General features: G+C 34.2%; 2 protein-coding genes across 2 annotated transcripts; both read left to right on the top strand.

Annotated features, from left to right (window-relative positions):
• The first annotated feature begins 6,319 nt into the window (after positions 1 to 6,319).
• LOC125228700 lies at positions 6,320 to 10,786 on the top strand. The gene is made up of 4 exons (XM_048133357.1): positions 6,320 to 7,807; positions 8,134 to 8,268; positions 8,647 to 8,796; positions 10,719 to 10,786. The coding sequence occupies exons 1-4, from the start codon at positions 7,576 to 7,578 to the stop codon at positions 10,784 to 10,786; spliced, it is 585 nt and encodes a 194-aa protein (XP_047989314.1). The 5' UTR covers positions 6,320 to 7,575.
• A 13,501-nt stretch (positions 10,787 to 24,287) lies between these two features.
• On the top strand, positions 24,288 to 26,871 carry LOC125228759. The gene is made up of 2 exons (XM_048133431.1): positions 24,288 to 24,464; positions 26,110 to 26,871. The coding sequence occupies exons 1-2, from the start codon at positions 24,359 to 24,361 to the stop codon at positions 26,265 to 26,267; spliced, it is 264 nt and encodes an 87-aa protein (XP_047989388.1). The 5' UTR covers positions 24,288 to 24,358; the 3' UTR covers positions 26,268 to 26,871.
• Positions 26,872 to 26,965: the final 94 nt, after the last annotated feature.

Raw genomic sequence — 26,965 nt, 5'->3', positions numbered from 1 at the left:
CTCGCTGATCCGCGGGTACCTTATTAAATGTTATACCAGCTTATCTTGCATGTTTATTACTTAAACATGTAAGTAATGCAAACATTGCATCGTCTACATTACGTTCAAAAAAGGATGTGCCCACCTACCATTTGTTTACAAAGTTGCATAACCCCACTTCATTAGATTACGCATTAACAAAGTCAAGATTAACTAAATTGTTTTGTTGGAATGCCAGTTCAACATCTTTGTTTATTTGTTATAACAAGCAAACTTAAAGTAGGTTGGTATTATCAACATTTTATCATTCAAGTAAATACCTTATTTAGGTAAATAGCTTAACCATTCATAAATTTAGCAACATCACATAATTTTGTGTATTAAACCAACCAACAGGTAGATGGTAACTTCACTAATTACGAATAAATATCATTTCTTTTGGTTGGACGGAAATTATTGTAATGATTCCGGGCTGTGATTTATGTAATAAGTTAATTTTATAAACCCACTACACATAAACTCAAATAACATTTTGGTACCTAAAACATTTTGCAATCTAGGTAGGTAACCAAACCGTTTACTAGGTAGGTAAGAGTCACACACCAACACCTGTATAGGCATGACAATCTAGGAAGGCTGGCCACGTTGACAATTACCTCAAACGTTTTATTAATTGCATCGTTCGGTTACCTGCTTAAGGTTTATATTCGCACGGTTGAAAGGAATAACATTTCATTTATTTTTATTTGGTTTTGACTTAATTCTTGAAAAACTGCCGTTATAATCATTTCGTTTTGTAGTATTTAATGAACACTTTCATTTAGCTCCATCACGTTTCCGAAACTACTAAGAATGCCAGTAATTTAAAACGGCAGGTAACCAAACCTGTTTACAAAAAGATAACGGTGCATCATGGCGCATCGTTACTCGATTTTATAGGTTATGTTACTTATGTTTCTATCCCATCCTCGTCGCCACATGTAAGATTCCTCTATTCGTCACTATAAACACAAAACTGGCTCAGCAACGCACCATCAAGCCTTGCACTCCGTGTGGTGGTCTATCGGCAACTGCCGCCTCCCACTCCTCAGGTCCTGACGTCTGCGCTTGAGACAGGTTTTAGGAACATCAATACACTACACTTTCCACTTTGTAACCGCTGCACAAAGTGTTTGAAAAATGGTAACGAAGTGGAAAAAAATAATTTGGCACGCTTTTTTCCACCTAGTAGGATGAAAAGGGCTCGCAATTCTGAGTAGGAAAACATTAAATTTACCTAATTTAGAAATAAAAAGCTTTTGAATTTTTTTTTCGAAAATGCCCTTGAACGATTTTCGAATCGACACAAACTACGAAATACATAATTACATATGGAGTTTTTTCCGCACTGGTTCGCAAAGTCGGAAATTTCTTGTCAGGTCGAAATTTTAAAGGGCCATATGTACTGAAAACCGTCGTATGATACTTACTAAAGAGGCTCAAACCATTGAGCACATTATACAGCGCTGCCCTCTGCATGCTTTCCCAGGCCCTCCGGAAGACCTGTTTAAATTAACACCTGACGCAATCTCGTGGCTTGGGACCCTGAATGTGGACTTATTATTCTAGCTACATATTGTTTGAAAGTTATGTAAATGCGCCATACGAATAAATAAATACACGGGCGAAGAGAGAAATCGTATTTTCCTCTTTTCCGCACTTGTATTGAAATTTACTAAATATTATTTAAAAGACAGGCAAGTTCCCTGTTAGTTACTTCATTTTTGTTCCCTTAGGTAAATTGAATTTTGTACAATTATTTTACCAACTCACGATTGGTAGGTTTTTCTTTATTTCTACTCATTTATAAAATGTTACTATTATTATATGTATGAGTATCATTATGTAGGTACTTAAAATAATATCTAGACTAGAGCAATAACTTGCTTTAAGTAAATGTAATCAACGACCCCGAAGATAAGAGGTACAATTTTATCTCGTACTTTATTATACCTATTTATATTGTCTGTTTACTCGAATACTAAACGTTTTATTTCTGACTTGTTACTGTATATTTATTTCTATTGTAATATTTTTTTAATATCCATGGAATTTCGTCTCATAATTAAAAGTGACTTCCCTTTCTTTATGGTTTATTTGTGAAAAAGTTTATTTTATTATATTCCGATTTCCGAAAAGTAAAAAAATACAAACCATTCAATTAATAAAAATAAAATATACCTATTATTATGAAGGTGATTTATAATACTTATTCATAATTTTAGGGCCAAAAGTTTGAGTAGAAATTATTTAAGATAGAAGACAAAAAATGTACATTCATATCAATGTTCTCAATTATAATTCTAGTCCATTGTTAATGATTGTACATTTTTTTTAATTTGCTTCTTTTAGTTTAGCCCACTGCTGGGCAAAGGCTTTCTCCACTCGACCCTGTTGTCGGCATTTTCCCTCCATTTTGGGTAGAATGCGTCCAGGTCGTCCCGCCATCTCTCCTTTTTGTACATAGTACATTAAACATAATAAATAATAAACTAAAACTAACTTAAATTATAAATATTTCAAAACTACTTACACACTAAAAAAACTACAGCAACTCAATCATAAAAAAACACCCCACACACGTTGTACAATATAATCCTATACACACTCTGTCTGTGTATTTTCTACTCGTACAACGTTAAACCTAAAATTTTATTATGTAATTAACCGTCTGAAATCTATTCAATATTAAAAAAATCACAAACATTCCCCGAAATTGAGACTTATTATCATTTACCAATTTGATGTAAGCAAGCAGACAGGTTATTGTGTGTTGGATTTGCCATTATAATATTTAATAATTGTTACATTTTAAGGTACGTTTCTCTCAAACATTTAAATTTATGGCAATAATGTCTGTAGACAAAGAAACCGGGTCGGTCTGGCAAGTTTACCTGGACTGGTTATAAAAGGGACTGCTCGTCGGCGACCAGTCACTTTTAGTTCTACCAGCGCCACGAACAGAGATAAGTACCTTAATCTGATTATATAATAATAATAATTGCCTGAATTAATTTATGAAATTATTTGAAGTACCTTAATATGATTATTTAATAAATACCTGAATTAATTTATGAAATTATTCAATGAAAATTGTCTGAATTAATTTATGAAATGGATTAATGAAAATGTAATTAAAAAGTTAATGTTTTAGTGTTTCTTTATAAATAACTCTACAACGCTGTTTATGTCTGATTATTTAATAATAATTAGGTACCCGTATTTAACTATGAAAATGAATTAATGAAAACTACCTGAATAAATTGATGAAATTGACTAATGAAATTGTAATTAAAAATAAGTATATTTTACTATTTCATTATACGTAACTTAATAGTAACCATGTTTATGATTTTACTCCCTTGTCGAGTATTTGATGTGTTTCCAACAAGTAAATATATAATTGGTGTCATTTCTTTATAACCAACGCAGTTTTATTATGTCCCATATTTGCCAATTGAATTACATATTTAAAATTATCCCAAAAACAAATTTAATCGGGATCGCTTAAACGGAGAATTGCTCGAATTGTAACACAAATATATGTTTACAATTATTTTATCATATTTGTCACTTCAGGTCATATGACATTTGAGTAAAGCTAATTTGTTCCTTGGAAGTTAGTTACCTTTCTTGAAGTAAAAACGCTGATTATTATTTTGGACAAAAAGGCTGCTTATTATACCCCTTTAACATACTCGGTCGCATAATTAAATTGATATGATCTCTCATACAAACATAAAATAAAGACGTTTCATTATATATCCAAAATGTTAAATTATGCGTGATGAGAGTCTGAGGTTCTGTGAGAGGGTGGATGCAAGGCCTACTTTAGTTAAAATGTAATATGTTTTTAGTTGTCTTTTGTTGGTATTTACTGTTGTTGTGTTGTATGTTTTGTTTTATATAGTTAGCAGTGATTTAAATAGTTTCGACTGTTATGCTGGTGAATGTTTTATAAATAAATAAAATAATTTATTTATTTTTTGTTTATAATTTGTTCTTCATAAGGCGCTGCCCGAAATAGTTATTAGTTATAAATAATACCTACCGAATTCGTTAAAGCGATTGAAGACAATTTACTTCAGTCACATCAAGCCTAAATAGTATGTACGTCATCTTAGCTCTTGATAGATATCAACTATTATGATAGCGACTAATAATGCATAATAAACGCCTCAGTTCATAAAGAGAAACATCTGATAAGAAGATTCGTGCTGATTTATTTAGTGTTCCAGAGTTCTTAGCAAAATGAGGTTTTTTATCATTATAGGCCTTGTGTTATTATTATTAATTTCAGTTAGCGGTGTCCCACCATCTTCAGGTAAGTGGAATAAGTAACGTAACATGTAAATAAGTAGATACTTCTTATTTTAGAAAGGTCGTTTACATTGTCAGAGTTTACTTAAATATGGGTACGTCAATATTTATTTGACTGATTACGTATGAAAATTATATCTTGAAGTTCTTAGAACAAGAAAATCTACCTATTTATTAGCACACCTCGGGCTATGGCGATCAAATATAATATACGTGTTTCCGGTATCACTCAAAACCTCAGATACCCCAACTGATTTTTATTTTTTCAAACCCATCTAGAGTATTCATCTTTTAATCTGATGGTTACTTTTTTTTAAATTGAATTTTTAATTTTCTATACAGCTCTATTTGACTTTTAGCTCTACACTCAATAAAATAATTGCTAACTACCATCATAAACCATAAAACTATTTATTTGTGTACAACATAACAACATAAGGTTTACCAATAGACAGCTAAGATGTCACTGTAAAACACTTTAAAGCTTTGTATATAGTAAACTTCAAATTAGACAAGTAAAGCAAATTTAAACCCAACATTCAAAATGACAAGGTTGTAATTAGGTATGAGTTCAATTTGTTATGACTTATGATAAACATTAAGATTAAACTGACAAACAACGTCAAACTCGTAGCGGAAAAAATAATCGTTCAAGTTTAGTAACCAGCCAGTATTATTACCCCTAAATACTGAAAAAGGTAAACAACCTCTAGCAATGCGATATACACAATGTTGTATTACGAATACAATAGAATAGGCACATAAAAAATAACTAATAATACTAATTTAAATAAAAATATTACCCCCATCAAGATATAGCTCAATCGATTCTACTCTCGATTCTGAACAACACGGTGTATATGTAAGAACGTTCCTGTATAGGAACGTATGCACACAGTCTATGCTCGTGTAGGCGAACGCGTACCGTGCTTATATGAGTGAGATTAGACTAGTCGACTGGTAACTGAGAGCGAATAGGCGACACTTTCAGCGGGAAACAGGGAGCGACCATACTGTACGATAGTAGTCTTTCTTTTTCGCTGTAAGAACAGTTTTGTATAATCGTAATTTTTAACCGCCTTCCAAATCTCAAGGGAAGGGGTTCTCAATTCGTCTGTATTTTTTATTTTTTTTAATGTTTGTTCCTCGATATCTCCGTCGTTACTGGACCGATTTTGAAATTTTTTTTTTGCTTGAATGTATATGCATACAGATTGGTCCCATTTTTCTCAGAACCCAGTTCTGATGATGGGATCCTGGAGAAATCGAGGGAACTCCTCAAATCTGAAAGGCATACATATGGTGATTTTTGTGTTTTTGAAGGAACAGCATGCATTTACGTACGGAACAGTGACATTTGGTGCAGTGGAACTGCTGATGATGGTCAGAACGTAACTCCTCAAATCTGAACGGCACGCTTATAGTGACTTTGGTAGTTTTATAAGAACAGCGTGCCCTTACGTCCAGAACAGTGACATTTGGTGCAGTGGAACTGCTGATGATGGTCAGAACGGAACTCCCCAAATCTGAACGGCACACTTATAGTGACTTTGGTATTTTTATAAGAACAGCATGCACTTACGTCCAGAATAGTGACATTTGGTGAAGTGGAACTGCTGATGAAGAGTGAGCCGCCCTTGGTTAGAGTTCCGTTCTGATAATCATTCTCATCTGTAAGTACTTCAGAATCATCCAAATTTCAAAATTGGTTCAGAAATGACGGAGATATCTAATAACAAACATTAAAAAATATACAGACGAATTGATAACATAATCCAACATTTGAAAGTATTTATCACCAAAACCCCAAAGGAAGGCGGTTTTTTTTTTCTTAAAAATTATTATTATATTACAGCTACCAGGACCCCATGCACTGTCAGGAGTTGTCAAAGCTTCTGTGGCGCCGTGGGCTTTACGGGAGTCTGCGTAAATCCTCACCAGTGCGTGTGCGCAGGGCGACCTTATTTCTTCTAGGTACATCACAGAAATAATGACACCTACATATCACTAATATTTTATCTCCATATCGAGAACGTCAAAGAAAATGGCAATTGTATGGAGTAAAACATGTCGTCGTCGTCCCCCCCCCCCCCCCCCGCTCCCCCAAGTGCGTTTTCACATTATCCGATCCGATATCGGATGTCGGAAGGATTACAATGGAAAAAATCCAAGATGGCGCCTGTCCCATACATTGGATATCGGTCCTACATCCGATATCGGATCAGATAATATGAAAACGCACAGTCTAAAAGCAAAAACTACATAAGTACATTTTCCGTGACGTTCTTCGGTATTACGTAACAACATATTAAGAACATATAGAAAGCCAATAAAAACTAAGATTGTGCCCAATGTGCCCATATCGTATATATAACATTTATCTCTCTCCCTGTTAACTTAACCATTGTATAACCTTTATTGTATCCAACATTTATCACAATTTTCAAAGCTTTTAAAAAAGAAGCTCGAACAGCTCCAGTTGTCTAGTCTATGGCATCCGGTACGACAAGTCATTAACTTTTTTGTGCACCAACATTGTCACGTTACTCTCAGAAAATCATCAGAAAATATTGTTTTATTAAATTGTTTAAATAAATATGCAGTGAATAACTATGTCAAAGTTATGTAGACAAGTGATTACAGTGAAAATGAGTGTGATTGACAGGCAAAATCATGTTCTTAGCGGTGATCCGCCTAATGTAAACAATGCGCCGGCGGCGGTCCGGCGCTCACTCCACAGCGACTCGTATTCAGTTTTGAGACTTATGTTTTAAACAAGTAAGGTAACAAGAACCTCAGGTATGTTGCGTTTATTGTTATATAATAACCAAACAAGATTATTTAGACAAATCTCAGTGTCATACATTCATATATCGAAATGGCGGAAGAGTACAACTTCCGTTTTGTTTTACTGTCAAACTCTATTGTTTGGATCAACACCGTCTCATGGACAGAGTATCATACCGTCTCTTTCTTTCGCTGTTATTAACCATACTTTAGAAAGAGTGGGTTATACTTTACCGTACTAGTAATACTGACTGACGCTTTATGTGTGCCAGACTTTATGACCAAAACGTTTGAATTGTTTATATATATATTTTTTTTTCTATGCTGGCACTTTCCGGTTGCCCATAAACTATGTTCGTTTTTTCTCTCGTTTGAATACTGGTCTCGAAGTAAAACTATCGTTAACAAGTGCGTCGAAATTACTCTTATTTTTTCGCGAGTGCTGTTAAAATGGGAAAAAGGAAGAGAGATAAAGAAAAAGATGAAGTTTATATTAAGAAAAAGATAAAAAAACTTCAAGAAAAGCTGCAAAGACATTCCGTCGAACCAGATCGCAGTTCTACTCCTCCTGTACAACCGCAGTCGAAGACTCCGCAGCAGCCGCCGACAGAAGACTCTTCACCATCACCGGCGTCTTCACCGTTGCATACTAGGCCACACGATGACCCTGATATAAATGCAGGTGCGTTTATGGTTAAATATACATAGTTCAGATTTATACTGAGGCTTCTTCTTGTCAACATCTCATACATATTAAACCGACCAATATAAGATGTAGCAAATACTGGCTAGGCAGAGTGGATATAAGACATGCCATTGACTATTATATCTTGTTTTATAGCAGGCGCTATCACAATGCGGATAGACAATGCTAATACAATATACAACTTTGCGCTATCACTTGCGGATAGACAGTTTAATACAAAATACACATTTTGCGCTATCACTTGAGGATAGACGAGCCTACATTCATGTACAACTTTGTCATAATATTACCTATTATTACAGAAATTGTGGACGATGAACTCCCTGAGGAGTTCCTACTTGCTCTGGGGACTGAAGGTCAGGAACAGGCAAAAGTTGGAAACCCTATCAGACCTGAATTGGCCTCCCGCTGGACAAAAATTATGAATGACGGCTTGGGTAAAGAGGCTAGAGAAGCAATTGTGAAAAAATACCCTCCACCAGCCAATTTTTCTGCTGCAATAGCACCGATAATTAATCCAGAGATTGCGTCTACACTCTCAGATCCCTCGGTCAAAAGAGATAAAAGGATTATGATAAGACAGGGCTTAACAGGCACATTATTGTCTTGCCTAGGAAAATGCTTAACTGACGTTTTACTAGGAAATATTAACTCTAAAAAGTTAATTGAAGAAATCAATGACGCTGCGAAGTTGGCTGGGGAAATCCACCACCATGATTCAAATTCGAGAAAATTCTTTTGTTTGGCTGGAGCGAATAAAACCATCCAAGATGCTATTCGTCATCAAAAGACCGATAAGTTTTTATTTGGTACAGATTGTGCTGACAAGATCAGAGCTGCACAAACAATCCAGAAAACTTCAAATACTATTAAGAACCATCCAGAGAAAGAAAAGAAGCAGCAGAAACAAGCAGCAAATAACAAACAGTTCAAGCAGTTAAACTGGAAGAGCCCACCACAATACAGTCAGCAGTATCATCGGATGCGTGGTGGGCAACAATACCATCAACCCCGGAAGCACTACAACCAGCCTCACCGGAAAGAGAGACACAGCTCCCACAAGCAGAGGTCCAGATATCACCGATAGAACCTGAGGTACATGCAGGTAGACTTAAACATTTTATTGACAATTGGCTTGAGATTACTGATGATCCAATAATTTTGAAATGGCTGGAAGGGTACGAAATTCCATTTCATACTATTCCTCCGCCTCATGAGGCAATACAAAAAGTGTGGCATGGAAAGGAAAAAGAAAGTATGACCTGTGAAATCCAGAAATTATTTAAACTTGGTGCAATTTCACAGTGTTCTCCAGACCCCAATCAGTTTACATCTCCAATTTTTTTAGTACCAAAACCCAATGGTTCATTTAGATTTATATTAAATCTAAAAAAGTTGAATGAATATGTAATAACACATCATTTTAAACTAGAGGATATTAGAACTGCTTGCAAATTGATATCAGAAAACTGTTTTATGGGTTCCATTGATTTGTCAGAGGCATATCTTTCCGTGCCAATTGCGGAGACACACAGGAAGTTTCTAAGGTTCCAATTTGATGGACAATTATTTCAGTTTAACGCTTTACCGTATGGCCTATGCTCAGCTCCCTATGTTTTCACTAAATTAGTTAAACCAGTTAGTACCTACCTCAGAGAACAAAATATAATTTTGACATGCTACCTAGACGACAGTATTTATTTTAACCAATCATATAATGGATGTTTAAATGATATCAAAGTAGCATGTAAACTATTTCAGGACCTAGGGTTTGTAATTAATTTTGAAAAAAGTTCTTTGACCCCTAGCAAAACATGCAAGTATCTGGGATTTAATCTCGATTCTACTAACCTCTCCTTATCAGTTCCACAGAAGAAACAACTTAGTATTCTGGAAATTATTCAGCAATTCAAATGTAAAAGATCCTGTTCAATAAGGGAATTCTCCCAATTACTGGGAAAACTTAACTCTGTTTGTCCAGCTGTTCCATATGGCTGGGTTTATACTAAACTACTAGAAAGAGAAAAATATCTTGCATTATTAAAATCCAAGGAGAACTATGAAGCCAACATGATTCTTCCTAATATTATTTTTTCTGAACTTCATTGGTGGAGTCAAAATTTACACAAATTCAACATAATTAAAAATCACGATTTTTGCATTGAAATTAACACCGATTCGTCGAAAACGGGCTGGGGGCAGTATGTGCATCAAATAGAACATCTGGATCATGGTCAAAACTTGAACAAGAAAGTCATATAAACTATCTAGAGATAAAAGCAGCTTTTTTAGGTCTACAATGTTTTGCTAATAATTTACATGACTGTGAGATTCTTTTAAGAGTTGATAATACAACTGCAGTAGCTTATATAAACAAGATGGGTGGCATTCAGTTTCCTCATCTCAATCAAATTACAAGGGAAATGTGGAAGTGGTGTGAGGAAAGAAATATTTGGATATTTGCTTCCTATATAAACACTAACGATAATTTTGAAGCAGATGAACAATCCAGAAAAATTAATATTGAATGGGAAATTTCCCAGAAATATTTTGATAAAATCATACAAACATTTGGCCACCCTGATATAGACTTATTTGCGTCAAGGATTAATAATAAATGCCTGAAGTTCATTTCCTGGAAACCTGATCCATATGCTTTCACCGTAGATGCCTTCACTGTCAATTGGAGTGATATTTTCTTTTACGCCTTTCCTCCTTTTTCCTTATTGTTAAAATGTCTAAACAAAATTAAAAGGGAAAAAGCGGAAGGTATACTAGTGTTCCCATATTGGCCCTCTCAGTCATGGTTCCCTCTTCTAAAATCATTGTTAATTACAGACCCTTTAATATTCAAGCCTAATAAAAATTTACTGTCGTCTCCTTTCAGAGATGTCCATCCCCTACATCGTCATCTTACCCTGGCTGCCGGGCTGCTATCGGCGAGGCGTACAGTAGGCGCGGAACGCCAAAATCAGCAATTCAGATAATGTTAAATTCTCTTTCAAATAACACGCTGAAACAGTATGATACTTCTTTCAAACAATGGTGGCTATTCTGTAAGCAAAATAAGATTGATGTTTATCAGGCGTCTATACCATTCGTACTTAAGTTTTTAACAGAGCGTTTTGAAAATGGAGCCTCTTATGGCACAATTAATAGTACTAGATCCGCTCTATCTCTTCTTATTGGACCTAGAATAGGAAATGATGATAGGATAAAACGGTTTGTTAAAGGAGTATTTCGATTAAAACCTCCTACTCCAAAATATAATATAACATGGGACCCTAGCATTGTCCTCAATTATTTAAAAGGTTTGTACCCTAACGAAGTTATTAAGCTTGGAACAGCTTACCCATAAAGTGGTGATGTTACTTGCCTTAACGACAGGACACAGAGTCCAAACATTATCCTTAATTAAGATTAATAATATTCAATTTACTCATGAGGGAGTTCAAATTTTTATACCAGATTTAATTAAAACTTCAGGAAAAAACAGTAAACAACCATTATTAAATTTAAAAATATTCAGTAATAAGATTGAAGTCTGCCCAGTCACTACTTTAAATTCTTATATCAAAAGAACACAGTCTATTAGAGATACTAACAGTCTTTTAATTACGCATAAAAAACCTCACCATGCTGTTTCTACCCAGACTATAAGTCGCTGGATAAAAAATGTACTTAAGGAGGCAGGCATAGACGTTAACATCTTTACAGCCCATAGCACTAGACACGCCAGCACATCAGCTGCAAGCAGATCTGGTATATCCATAGATATTATCCAAAAAACAGCTGGTTGGTCAGAAAACTCTATTTGCTTTGCTAAGCATTATAACAGACCAATTTCTTCAGAACCTGACCAGTTTTGTAGTACGATATGTAACTTGATATCAGACTGAATGTCATGTTGATTATAATTACATTGTTATCTTAAATGTTACTGATTTAATAAACAGCTTTATTTCTTAATCAGATTGTATGATTATGTACTCGCAACCCTATCTTTGAACATCTACAATGGTTAAGTTAACAGGGAGAGAGATAAATGTTATTATTAGATTAAACGAACTTACCTTAAGTGAAGTTCTATCTTAATAACATGATTCTCTCTCCCTGTTAAGAGAGTCCCATCCCTTCCCTTGTGTATATATGCTAATATACTTTTCCCATTTACAGGGTTGCTCTAATAATCTACTGAAATATACTTTAAACGAAATGACTTGTCGTACCGGATGCCATAGACTAGACAACTGGAGCTGTTCGAGCTTCTTTTTTAAAAGCTTTGAAAATTGTGATAAATGTTGGATACAATAAAGGTTATACAATGGTTAAGTTAACAGGGAGAGAGAATCATGTTATTAAGATAGAACTTCACTTAAGGTAAGTTCGTTTAATCTAATAATTAGTCTTATTTCTATTAAAGACTGAATATTTTATTTATTACCTAAATGTATTAGATATGGTGTTAGAATGATTAAATAAAATATTGTATGTTTTTCTCTCACTGTTTTGTTTATATTTATTATTCACTTGATATATTTAACAAAATTATAACATTAAAGTATTTGTAAATTATATGTTTCTAATCAAACAAATAGTTGACAATTGTGCGTTTTACAGAGAGACAAAATTTATAGTTATTTTTTTTCCCCTCACTAGCTCGGAAACACGTGTTTTGTCCTTTAATACCAGCGGGTAAAAACGCATTTTATCCACTAGTGGGTAAAGTAATTTGACCTTGAATAAAGTCAAATTAACTGCTTTAAAATTGATAAAAGTAGGTGAATCTAGTTTTAAAGATGATTTACCACCTGTGGAACTACTGGAAGCAGTGATAAACGCATTTTTTGCGTTGTATAGTTTCCTCGCTAAAGTGAGGGGAAAAGTTTTGTGTTACACTCGGGTGCAAATGTATTTTACTTCTCGTGTGTTAAAAACTCGCAAGTTCAGGATTCTATTCTCGAACCACTCGCTTCGCTCGTGGTTCAACTATAGAATCCTTTCACTTGCTCGTTTTTCAATTCCACACTCGACGTTAAAATACAACTTTGCCCCCTTGTATAACAAATAACTATTAAAGGTTTAGGTTTAGTTGTCGGTCGTCTCTTTCAAAGCCAAACTTAAAATTTTTCTGCTGGATAAACAAAAAGCGTAGCACTTAGGCAACCGTGCCAACGCACACACACGTCATACACACACACTCCTATGTTGGAATTAACAAAACTAAATCTATCTTATTCTAACAAGTATATTGTTATACTTTCTCTCTCATACATGTAAACTATTGAATAAAAAACAACAGCCCATAGTTCCTAATCTTAAGGACTTCGTTTGTACTTCAGTCTCTTGGTAGCTATTCATAGGAGCACACCTTGCCTTACTATATTGCGATAATATATTTCAACTCTTATAAATCGCCATGTGTCTTTTAATTAATTGCCCTAAATCTAATAGGTTATGGGCCCAGACACATTTAATTAGGTTTTTGTAAATAATGTTGTGAGATTTGTTTGTGAACAATGGAAGTGAAATTTATGTGATTGTGAACATTTAAATATTAAATGGAACATTAACCCTTCAGTGGTGAATTGATGATAAGAAAAGTTAAGCGGAACTTACAAGTTCAATAGTTACCTAATGGACAAAATCTATATACGTTTAATGGTGGATTTGAAAGTCAAGAAAGCTAAGGCAGCCATTGTTTAGTATTTGATTTACAATTTGAAAAAACATACCTATCTACAGTCCTACATACGAGAAGCAAATTAGAAAAAGAAAAATGATTTTTTTTGTTGCTGGTTTTTATGTAAATAACAGTATTTGAAGAGGTGGGATAACTGTACCTACATCTTCAAGTTTTCAACGAACGTGTGCGAACTGACAAAAACGGATGCAATATGATACCTATTGTTAAATGAAACATAATACATTCTGACTCAACTGACGTTTGCCGTATTTAAGGACCAAAGCTTCGGACCTTCAGTAATAACGCGTACTCCTCTTTTCACTGCCAGCAACGCATTTACAACATTTGTGATATTACGGATATATCTGTCTGTGATATTAATTGCTTAACATCAGTGACTGCTTACTGATCCGTCCGCTCGTTTGCCTCTTATCTCATAAAAAGGGGCATATTATCAGAGTACGAGCAATTTGATATACTTAGTAACTACAACGACATGAAAGTTGTTTCATTATCTGAGAAGGAGTAAGGAATATTTTTGTGACCAGGAAAGAGAGTTAACTATGCAGCGCAGCGCTCAAAGTTAATGCGCTAAAATGGTAACGACGAGAGACAACTGTAATATAATTGATCGACGTGAGTGCTACGTGGGCTACGTCTATCACATGTTTCCTGACAGTCGAAGTAATCAGCAAATCTGAATTTACAGCACCTTCCTATGCTGACACTTGTTAGCGTAATATCCAATGATGGTATCATGGCATTGACTTACACATTAGTAAGTGTAAGGTGTGGTACGTATGGTATAATTATATTTATTATTGTTTTACATTCCCTGAGTCATGTTTTGGAATACTTGTCGTCACTTTAATTAACAATACAATTAATATTATAGAATTGTAACTTTTGAACAGAAAGTAGCCATTAATTAGTATTTGTACTTTATTTTTGGGTCACTACACAAGTACGAAACATCTAATGCTATAAAATTTAAATACACAAGCATTAAGTACAACAGTGGAGTTAAAATACGCACGTCAAATATTTTATTTCCGTTGAAATTTGTTACTGTTGAAGTTCCATTTTTGACGTGTTGTGAATAGTGACGCTTCATTTGACTTGTAAGGGCAAAACAAAACACATGTTTTTGTTAAATTGGCCCACTGGTGCGCCCGAAAGATTCTTGAAAGCTCATAAATTAGTTTTTTGTTTTATTGCTAAAGGAGCTCAGTTTTTTTTTTTATATTTGTCAGATTGTCTAAAGAAAGTATGTGTCTGCGAATGATGAGATACGTATTTAAAGTGGCACATATACATTTACAGTTTCATGTGCTCTGCCTACCCCTTTATGGGATACAGGCGTGATTGTATGTATGTATGTATATTTATATATTTTAAAAAGTATATTATTTGACAGTGATGTTGTCTTAAATAGCATTATATATACCTATACATATGATTGTTGATGATCTAAGAACGAAATAACACTTTAATGTTGTGTTACTTCATGAATAATTAGATTGGCACTGGTATAATAATTGTAATACATCTTTGTGGTCATATAAAAATCCTCGAGGTATTTGGTTCTGTGTTTATAAACATAATTTAGTTATGTTTTGAGCCATATGACAAAGGTGTGAGAAAAATTATAGTGCAGTATGTCATGACTCATGAGAAATTTGGCCACATAATAAAATTGCATGTGAGCTAGGAGGAAATTCCAAAATGACATTCAGAGTTTTTCTGAAAAGTCTGATTATCGACCATGTGAGCTAGGAGGAAATTCCAAAATGGACATTCAGAGTTTTTCTGAAAAGTCTGATTTATCGGCCATCTGAGCTTGAGGGAATTGGAAATTTCAATGTGGACATTCAGTTTTTCTGAAAAGTCTGATTAATCGGCCGTATGAGCTTGAGGGAATTGGAGATTTCAATATGGACATTCAGTTTTTCTGAAAAGTCTGATTAATCGGCCATATGAGCTTGAGGGAATTGGAAATTTCAATGTGGACATTCAGTTTTTCTGAAAAGTCTGATTAATCGGCCGTATGAGCTTGAGGGAATTGGAGATTTCAATATGGGCATTCAGTTTTTTCTGAAAAGTCTGATTAATCGGCCATATGAGCTTGAGGGAGTTGGAAATTTCAACATGGACATTCAGTTTTTCTGAAAAGTCTGATTTATCGGCCATATGAGCTTGAGGGAAATGAAAAGTAAATGACATTCGGGAGTAATCCGAAAAGTCTGATTTTGAGCCACATGAGTTTGAGGGAAATTAAAATGTAACTGACATTCGGGAGTTTTCCGAAAAGTCTGATTTTGTGCCACATGAGCTTGATGGAAATGAAAATGTAACTGACATTCGGGATTTTTCCGAGAAGTCTGATTTTGGGCCACACGAGTTTGAGGGCAATGGAAATTTGAATGTCTTCAGGATTTTTTTTTTGTTTTATGGTTAAACACTTGTGTGTGTTTGTATTTGTCCATCGTGGTTCAGCGTGGAAACGCAGCCAGTGTGATGGTACCTTTGCGTCGCATCGGAAACGATCCGGAATGTTTGTTTGACCGACTGCTTTTATGCAAGATTTGAGATAAAATATTCAAGCCCCGTTTTTAATTAAAATATTTATAATTATAGGTGTTTGAGAGGAGATAGACCAACGAAACTTAAATACCTATTTAATAAAAACAAAACAGTTTAGAGCAAAAATAATAAGTACATTATTCGTTGTAGTACATGTAGTTGTATAAACAAATTATATTTCTTTGTGAAATACATGTGCAGTTACATTACTAGTTAAAGTTATTTGTTTCCAAAGCAAAAAGATTTTCAGAACACATAATATTATACGAGTACCTAGACCTAAATTGTATAAATCGGTATCTTTGTTGATAAAAATCATAACTCTAATTTTCTTTTAATATCTAGTCATTCACACAAAGATTGTAAGAAAATAAAATAATGTTGCATTGTTTTATTACAGACGCAGGTATATAATTCTTGTAGCCGCTCTCTTATTTTTTTTATTAGTCCAACTAGGCAACAATACATAATATTATTTATCTTAAAGATTTACAACTCTGTCTAATACTCATTGAAATTGAAAATGATGTTTTTCTTATTATGATGATTGAAAGATACTTACCTACAAATTTTATACTCGAAAATTGCAAATGAAAGAGTCGTCGAAAATAAGTCTTTCAATTTTATTTTATTTGGTTAGCTAAATATGACCTCCTCTCAGAAGACAACTAATACCTAACATTTGGTTATAAATAAATATAAAAACCTAATTCTATTTTAACCATTGTCTAGTAGGTACAGACAGTGATATATTAAATAAATTTCATTTTAAATGATGTAGATACATTAAAAATTATTAATCATAAATAACAACACACAATAATAAGTAAAATAAAGCAATACTCGTATTGCTGTAGCATTTTAAATAACTATACTTAGCTAAACAAATCTTTGCATTTGGAATGTGAAGTAAAATAATGCAAAGAATTCCAATTGAAGAACAAAGGACTTTGTAGAAATGAAGTGTGGGGTGTTCTTAGCCAAATTAAGCTAACGTAAACAAGGCGATACGTTTCGTTATGCTAAAGAGTGTCAAGTTGATTCTCACGGATAAGGAAATCATAAGTGAGCCGAACAGTGGACATTCTATAGGGGTGACAAACTTCTATGAAGTGGTTTTCGGTAATTGTCAAACAGCAAAGTGACATTGATAAAGCTGAACTTTTAAGTTCATTGATAAAGGATCAAAAAGATTGTTTCTAATTCTATTATATAATTGGTGGTCATTAATACAATGTGCATGTACCTACAAGCACCGACAGGTTAGTTCTAAAATATATCTATGAACCTGTCAGAGATAATGGTATATGAGAAATGTATAGAAAAGTGAACCTTAATATTATTATGTATTCCAGTAGAATTTTACTGAATGGTTATGAAAATAATATACAGATTGTGGTTTATATACCTATAATCAATTGAAAATAGTGTAAGCTGAAACTACGAATTATAATTGATACGTATTTAACTAATACTTGATCATTATGTAATGATAAATGTATGATTGATTTATTGTGAAAGTAATATGTTTCATGAGGTACAGTTAAATATAAGAAACTGTGTAGTAGTAGTAGTAGTAGTAGTAGTAGTAGAACTATTGTACAGAACATTTTTTTATACCACGTCGGTGGCGAACAGGTATACGGTCCGTCTTATGTGAAGTACAGTAAATAATTTTAATGGTTATGTACAAAGGCGAGCTCTCTTCCAACTCACCTTAGAACAACTGAATTTGTACTTTCAATTTGTTCATGACGTACAGTTTGTATGAATGTTATACCTATGAAACATTACAATATGAATACATGTCATATACCTGTTGACATAAATGTAAGCGTATAAAATGTCAGCGTTAATATTAAGACTTAAAGGTTATGTCGGTGTAATTTATATTTATGTGTGTTTTTATGTGGTTATAAATGTTTTGTATTTGTACGACTATGTGTTGACTTATAATTAACTTGAATCGATCTGATCAATCGATTCTGGTGTGTTGAACTACATATGCATATGTGTTGAATATGATTGTAAAATATGGTACCATATAGATAGGAAATGTCAAATAAATTGGATTGTATTTTAGAAATAAGTTAATAACATGGCTGGTAAGGTTTTACTGGGTTTCCCTTACCTTTGAACAAATGTTGGCCATAATGTTTCCCAGAAAAAGGCGGGTGATGCTGTTATTGTTTTGTATAATGATTTTCGATGGAATCAGGCGTTACTTTGCGGAAATCCATGTTAATCGTAAACTAGAACTTTCCTTTGCTAATCCGCGAATAGATAACGTGCAAGTCAATCAGTGCTAACCTGTTATAATTACTTGCGTATTTTTTACATGCAATTAATTTTCCCACCCTCCCACCGCAAAAATAAAAATAAATACGCAAATAAATATAAATAGAGGACATTAATATATATAGAGGACATTTATAAGATTTTGAAGTCAAACGGCATTCCTGTGGCCTTTAGGACGAATAACACTTTGCACTCCATGCTTTGTAACGGCAAAGATAGGATCGAGAAAGGGAAAAAATCTGGGGTTTATAAGTTGAGCTGCGATGTTTGTAACAAAGTGTACGTGGGCCAAACGGGCCGCAATTTCACTACTAGGTATAAGGAGCATATGGCATCATACAGGCACAACCATCCAGAGAGATCCAATTTTGCAAAGCATTTGATAGAGAGTGACCATACTGTATCAGAGAATCATTCTTTTGATGTTTTACATGTATGTGAGAAAGGGCTACGTTTGGGGGTTCTGGAACAGTTGGAGATAATTAGGTACAACAATAGGGGGTTAATCCTTAATGAGCAGTTGAATGTTGCGTCATCGCCGTTATTACGAATTTTTCCATCTAACTTGCTTGGTAGGGGGGTGGACAAAGTATAAATATGGCCGACCATTCTGGGGACGATCAGTCAGTTGCGGGACTTCGGACCGTCAACATCAGCTCCTGAGGATGCCTCGTAGAGAGGCGAAACACGTGTCGAGTTTTGTATTTTTGGTGGTGGGTTGTTATATTTATTTGCGTATTTATTTTTATTTTTGCGGTGGGAGGGTGGGAAAATTAATTGCATGTAAAAAATACGCAAGTAATTATAACAGGTTAGCACTGATTGACTTGCACGTTATCTATTCGCGGATTAGCAAAGGAAAGTTCTAGTTTACGATAATGATTTTCATCATAGATTTACTTTTGAGGGGGCGTGTTGGAATTAACAAAACTAAATCTATCTTATTCTAACAAGTATATTGTTATACTTTCTCTCTCATACATGTAAACTATTGAATAAAAAACAACAGCCCATAGTTCCTAATCTTAAGGACTTCGTTTGTACTTCAGTCTCTTGGTAGCTATTCATAGGAGCACACCTTGCCTTACTATATTGCGATAATATATTTCAACTCTTATAAATCGCCATGTGTCTTTTAATTAATTGCCCTAAATCTAATATCCTACACACACAAAATAATACACAGAGTACGTTCTACATATATAAAGTTAAGTTTGCCATTATTTATATAAAGTACCAATACTTAGTTATTTATTACAAAAAGATTTAGCTATGTTATCTTGGATGTTAGTGTTGTCTAGCTTTAGATTTAGTTTTAGTTGTAGTTTTAGTTTTAGCAGGCCTCACTGAAAATCAGCGTCACGTTGTGTGTCCTAGGACTCACATCGGGACATCAAGCTGAGTGAGGACCTATTAGCTCAATTAACTGTTGTGTTGTAAATATTGATCGTCCTTACTATGTACTTACCTTTGCGCTAATAAATATTTCTTTCTTTCTTTCTTTCTTTCTTTCTAGTTAAACGTCCCACTTTGTCGGTTACGATATGGACGAGATAACCGGTCAAAACATCCTCAATGCAAGTGAGAGCGTTTTGCTAGAAAATGCCACACTTAATTCCTAATATTATCAGAAAAAGAAGTTTATATACACCGTGTTTTTATTGAATTCCATTAACTTCGGCAATTTCGGCATGTAGTCCCGGTCTATTATAGTAAACAGAAAAGCATGGTGGCATAGTTCGTTTTTTTAATTTGTCACTTTTTTTCTGAAAAACACCATACACTGCGATAGTTACATCAAATGCTGTTAAGAAACGGGTTTTGTGTGTTCGATATGCGATTTACATGTCATAGTTTTGACACTTAGTGTGAGTTAATTGTAAAGCCCGTTTCTTTAGCAATTAAAGTAACATCTATCGCAGGTGTATGTTTTTTTTTGAAAAAATACGAATTTAAGAAAACTAACTATGCCATTCTGTTTCCTATAAACTAACTATATGCTTAAGTTAACGGAATTCAGTAAATATTGCCTGTAGTGTCGGTACACTCGGTACATCCCTACTTAGGTATACTTTGAATATTTTATCAGTATCCTTGGTTTATTTATTTATTTATTTAAACTTTATCGCACAAATTTACAAAAAAAAGAGTACAAATGGCGGACTTAACGCGTTGAGGTATTCTCTACCAGTCAACCATCGGGATAAACAGAAACAGTTAGTTTGGTGCACGATTTTATGTGTGATCTTATGGCATAGCTACGAATCGCTGACTAACTTCCTCCTGTTAACTCTAATAGTACCTATAGGTAACTTGTATGTCATGATCAGACATCGGATTCCGTGGGGCGAAACTTCTTGACAGCTAGGGACTTCCTATATCGATAAACTCATTTATCGATACTAGTTCTATATACTAGTGACCGCCCTCAACATTGTGTGTGTTTTTTGTAACTATTGTTCTGAAGACCAGTATGAAATTCATACATAGCGTCTAAAATAAATAGCGTCGAAATAAATTGTGACGACTAAACTTTTAAAAACGTTTTCAAAAAAGAAGAAGAAAATTGAGTTTTTATTTTATTATATAATGTTTTTTTTATACTACGTCGGTGGCAACCAAGCATACGGTCCGGTGCGGTGGAAAGCGGTTACCATAACCTATGGACGCCTGCAACTCAAACAGTGTCACATGCGCATACTCTTTTAATAAAAAAATATTTTCTAAGCAAACCTTTGTGTGATCACTAGTATTTAGAACTAGTATCGATAAATGAGTTTATCGATATAGGAAGTACCTAGCTGTCAAGAAGTTTCGCCCCACGGAATCCGATGTCTGATCATGATCAAACTGGTGGTGATTTTTTTCAATACCTACTTCAGTTGCAGACAAGGAGGCGACCAGCTTGACAATAATAGATGTTACATGCACGTTTCCAACCTTAAAACCATACGAAAACTGTCAAAACTGTATCTGACTTAATCTTAACCCTTTGCTGCTGGCTTCGTGGCAATTTATGGCCGATATGAAATACAAAAAAATTTGCAATATTTTTTATTCATGCGGTAAAGGATTAAAAGGATTTAAGTGTGCTCCGTAAGGATATCAAATAAGTGTATTTTTTCTCTAATTTTTTACCATACTTAGAATCATTACGTATAACATTTAAATAACAAAATAGACACAGAATAAAAGACACTTCTCGAATTCCCGCAACCGCAGTATTAAGTGACTCACTGTCTGTGTTCTAAATATGGATTGTGATAAAAGGAACACATTTTATTCGTGGCAGTCCGTGCAATAAGGGTTACAAATGATAATTTGGCAATAGTGTTAACCAAGAACAGTTTAATACTGGACTGACAAAGTCCATACAAAAAAATCGTACCCCGGAAATGTATGGCCCTTTTAGGCTTAAAGCTAGATGGCGCTGTTCGCAGCCCGGAAGTGGCTTTTCCCCAAATATTTTTTATAAGAACAAATGACATATTTCTTTATTTTAAAATCATGATATCAACGTCCACACATTTTGACAATACCTACACATTAAAAAAAAATGTAGGCATCATCAGTGTAGTTATGATAGTATTTAATAAGTGGCGCTAAGAAATTGATCTACGATTCTTAGTATGAAGTATGTAAATCCTATACACCGTATTTTTTTGTTTTTCGTTAAATTCGACACGTCGTTAGGCTCGTTAACCATCCTGTATATCACTTTTAGTTAAATTCGCAGAAAAAAAATCATAGGTTTCATACATAATAAATGTATTTATTAGTGTGAGAGACCTTTAAGAACTACATTCAGTTCAGTTTTTAAAATTAAATGGCTTCAGTCCATTGGGACTATTTCGCCAGTGTCAAGGTGATATGAGCTAATTAATATTAGTAATTTTTGTACGGTAAGTACGACATGTGCCGTCAATCACTTGACACTAAGAACTACATTCAAGTTAGTGTCAAGTGATTGACGGCACATGTCAAAACAAATATCATTAGGAATTGGTAAATGCTGTAAGTTCAGTAATAATCTTTATTTTTTTTTAATAACCCGATAACCGCAAGAGTTAAGACGCTAGTTTCTTAGAGAAATTAATTGTATGTATTTGATGTAATGAATCTTGCCTCAAAGTTAACGGAATTCAATAAAAACAGGATGTATAAATAATCCTTGGTGTTAATCAACAACATTGTATACAATTCCTATAACACCAAAATGTTTAAAGAACACTACAGATTATTAAGATTAGAAATAAACGAACAACAAGTCTTTATCTAGAAGTCCAGGAATCGATAAGAAGTCGCGTCTGTTGGTTAACTTTCAAACAACCTGTAGGGCGTATTCGAATTCTAAAAATATTAATCTAACATGTATAGGTGCTTAGCAGTCTTAGTATTGGTAAGCACTATTTGATATAAGAAGGTCTGCTATTTTTTTTTTTATTTTAGGGACTTTATGGTACTTTCATTAAGGTCTAGCAAATAAATTTCGGACAACCCCTATCTGGCTTAATTTGAGGATATTTCAATGACTCTTTGTACGATTTCAACAAACAAAGGTGAATATGCTGCCAAAGTACATTCTTTAAGAGTCCTCTTCGTGGTTTTTCAATCGGGTACTTGCAGAATGAATGCGGTGAATTTATATAATTTAAAAAAAACGCATTTTTGAGCAACGTTCCGGATTGCCGTAAACTTTTGATGCGAGCAGGTTGAGAGAAACAGATAAAAAAATTAGCCATAAGCCAAAGTCTAATTGACAGTCGTGGTGTTTGAACAGTGCCTAAACCAGATCGATATAAACAGTGTATGATAATCAAATTCGACATCAAAGTCGGAGTTAGAATAAGCACCATGCCACATTCTCTAAATCACCGCCATACACAGATCCTGAACTTTATTTTTTTTAAATAACAGTGGCTAGACTATGTCCAGATATTCTGCTTTGTGGATCATGTGTCGTTGAGGTTCGCACCGTACAATTTTTTTCGCAATCGTATCGTCTTGTACGCACTTTGTTAATTTTCTAGTAGCATTTGTCCGGAATCGTAATTAGTACTCGGGAGGATTAAGTCAATGCTGTCTAAACCATATGCTTTACGTCGAGTTTCTAGGACAAAATGTGTACCTTATTATATGCCTTATTAAGCCCATGTCTTGTTATAAGAAAAAATATATAATAGCAAATAAATACGGCTACTCAAAGTTGTCTTCATACTTAACGATACAGTCTTTAGTTAGCACACACGTAAGTAGTGAGTGCTACATAATGATTACTCACTTGCGACGCGAAATCGATGCTCCTGAATTGATATCATGTTGATATAGTATTATTAAAATCTAAATATGCTTCCTTGACTCTTGCTGACATGCTGACTAACCCTCTATTTTATAAAGCTGCAAATACACTGACCAATTTTTTAACTTACCTACAATAAAAGTAAGAACAAACTTCCATGAGACATGTACCTAAGCCTTATTTTCCCTAATTCTTTCTGTTATAATCTGAAATGTTTCTCTAATTCATCTACTTATATAAGCAAAAGTATATCGACGTTACTTAGAGTGCCAGTAATACCTACAGGTAGGTAATCGCAGAAAGCAAGTATTTTATTGCCGTTGGATTTTACGGCAATAGAGCGGTTTTGAAAATTTAGTACTAATGGTTATTTCTATCCTGTATAGTAATTTACTCACGGGTAAGATGTGAAGCCTTAAGGTAATAACGTTAATAAGTAAACTTTTGTATTTTACCAAAATTCAGATCCCTTGTAGGTAGGTTATTTTTAATTTTATTGTTCAAAAAGTTGTCAGAAAAGCTAACTAAATATTACAGTGTGCAGTGTGAACTCACCTTAAATAATTGTATAAAAACGCATATAGATTGCGCCTGGCACCAGTTCCCGACTCGTCTCTGAACCAATAAGTCCCGTGACAAGTTCCTTTTATTTAAAAATAAAATGAAATTTTTAATTTTTATGATTGTGGTGGTGGCGGTCACCCAGGCGAAGATCCTCATGTCACCCAATAGCATTTCTGCTGCAATGGAAAGAAATGACATTGAAAGTAAGTATTAAGTTTTCTTACTGTAAAACTGAAACCTAAGTAAATTGGAATTTATAAATTTTTACATTCAAAGAGGTCAAGGTTAAAAAAATTAATAACATAACCACAAAATTAAAATTTTGAAAAAAACTCCGACACAGTAGACCGTGTTTCATGAAACATGGCTAAGAACACTCCCGACTAACTCGGCTCTCAAACAAAGAAAAAACTAAATCTAAATCGGTTCATCCGTTTGTGAGCTACGATGACACAGACAGACAGATACGTCAAACTTATAACATCCCGTCGTTTTTGCGTCGGGGGTTAATAATTAGATACGATAAGGCAGCATTTTTTAATAACAATAAAATGATGTTGAATATTATGGAAAAGTTAAATAAATAAAAAAATAATAATCTTAGCTGCAAGCATTCTATATTATAAAAATCATATTTACACTTTTAAATTAGTAAGTAGGTACCTATATATTTTTTTATGTCGCTGAATATATGAGGTATTTTGTTATTACAAAGATGTTTTCCTTGATATTCATCAAAAGAATCGGCATTAAATTTCCTCATTGCTCAGCCTACGTGTAGGTAATGCGGTGCCTACATGTAAATAAAATATGATTTCATTCATTTTAATGAAGTATATAATGTATCCATGATTCGTCTTCACCTCTCACATCTTTACAGCACATAGCAGTATTAATTATTGATCTTGACATCGTGTCACATATTTTTACAGCCTTCGTCGAAAAGTAACATATATCATTATTGCAGATTACTGTACCATTCCTGTTACAAAATTACTTCGTCTACATGTAAAACACAGAACTAGATTTAGATAGAAGAAACAAGTTCATCTACATATTTGTATGGCGGCCGAGCGTGTCAGATTTTGTACTGAAGTTGTTACTTGCCTCTGTTTTTAAATATGTCTCAAGCCTCTAAGTGTTCATAATTTTTGTGTTGTTGTAATTAAATATCACGTAACGAGGCATTTTTAATGTTTTTGTTGACTTCAACTTACAAAATCTCACGCACGAAAGCTGCAAGCTGCGATTAAAGACGGACAACTCAGTGGATTTTATTGAGTTCATTTGACACGCTAAGTAGATACTTTTACTTGATCTATGACATAAAATATATTTTTAATGACATGCAATATTTTTCTTACGAAAAAATAATAATTAATTTGTAGGCATCATCAGTGTAGTTATGATAGTATTTAATAGGTGGTGCTAAGAAATCGATCTACGATTCTTAGTATGAAGTATGTAAATCCTAGATAATCCTTGTTGTTAATAAACAACATTGTATATAATTCCTACAACACCAAAATGTTTAAAGAACACTACAGATAGGTATTGAGATTAGAAATAAACGAATAACAACTCTTTATCTGGAAATCCAGGAATCGATAAGAACAACTTTTACTTCACGGAAATCTCGAAAAAGTACTGTTTTAATCAGTCCGATGTGGATATGTATATGTATTTTGTAAACTAATTTCAGGATACATAATTTCAGGAGGTCCTATAGATTATTCTAAGTCAAAGCCAGATTATTGTTTTTTTTTATACCACGTCGGTGGCAAACAGGTATACGGTATTGTAAAATGATTTGCAGCAGTCGTATCACATTTTACTTTTTGTTGACAGATGCACACTTGGCGCAGGCAGCTATGCTATCAGAGAAGCTGTACATCCCGATGGCTCGTCTGATGACTTGCAACATCGGCGGCTGCCAGGCCGTGTGTCTGGTCCTCGGCTATTGGCATGGCCGGTGCGTCGGTGACACTTGCGAATGCTACAACTAGGACACAGGACTACGGTGGCTGACAGGATCTGCCAGGTTCTAGAGGTCTACAAGCATGGGCATTATAACCAGCATAACAATGGCAGCAATGCTATATTTTATAGTTACATACTCGGCGAATAGCGTGGGAAGTACCGAGGTAAATAGGCAGAGATGTTATAGTAGAGATGGGCCGTATACGAATATTCGGCCGAACATGCGGTTCAGCTGTTACCGAACCGAATATTCAGTTGAGCCATATTTTTTAAATCCTGGCTTAGAGTTAAAAACGTTTCAATGATTACGGCAACGTACGAACTATTTCAGTCAATCTCACTGACATTGACTGAACTAGCATGACAAATACGAAAGTTTCCAGAAAAATACAAAGGAAACACTTTTCGCGCTACATCTGTACCCATTTATCTTATCATTAAAAAAATTGCCGAATGCCGAATATTTGCCAAATATTCGGCCCATCTCTGTGTTATAGGTACTTCCAACACCACTCGTCGAGTATATAGCCGGAGTAATAGACGCAGTGTACTCGAAGGGCCCTCCTGTCAATTGTCCTAGAGCTTTTAATTCTGTCTACTAATATTTTCAATATAAATGTTTTAATTTCATTTGCGTATTATTTTTATTCAATGTGTACTTGAAAACAACAGGTAAGTAAGTACCTATATTTCTGAACTCCTTGGTAGCAAACTATAGCACCTA

The sequence above is a fragment of the Leguminivora glycinivorella genome, chromosome 8 (genome assembly GCF_023078275.1).
Source record: "Leguminivora glycinivorella isolate SPB_JAAS2020 chromosome 8, LegGlyc_1.1, whole genome shotgun sequence".
Lineage (NCBI taxonomy): Eukaryota > Metazoa > Arthropoda > Insecta > Lepidoptera > Tortricidae > Leguminivora > Leguminivora glycinivorella.
The sequence above is the reverse complement of the archived record's forward strand: the minus strand, read 5'-3'. Positions and strand labels throughout refer to the sequence as shown.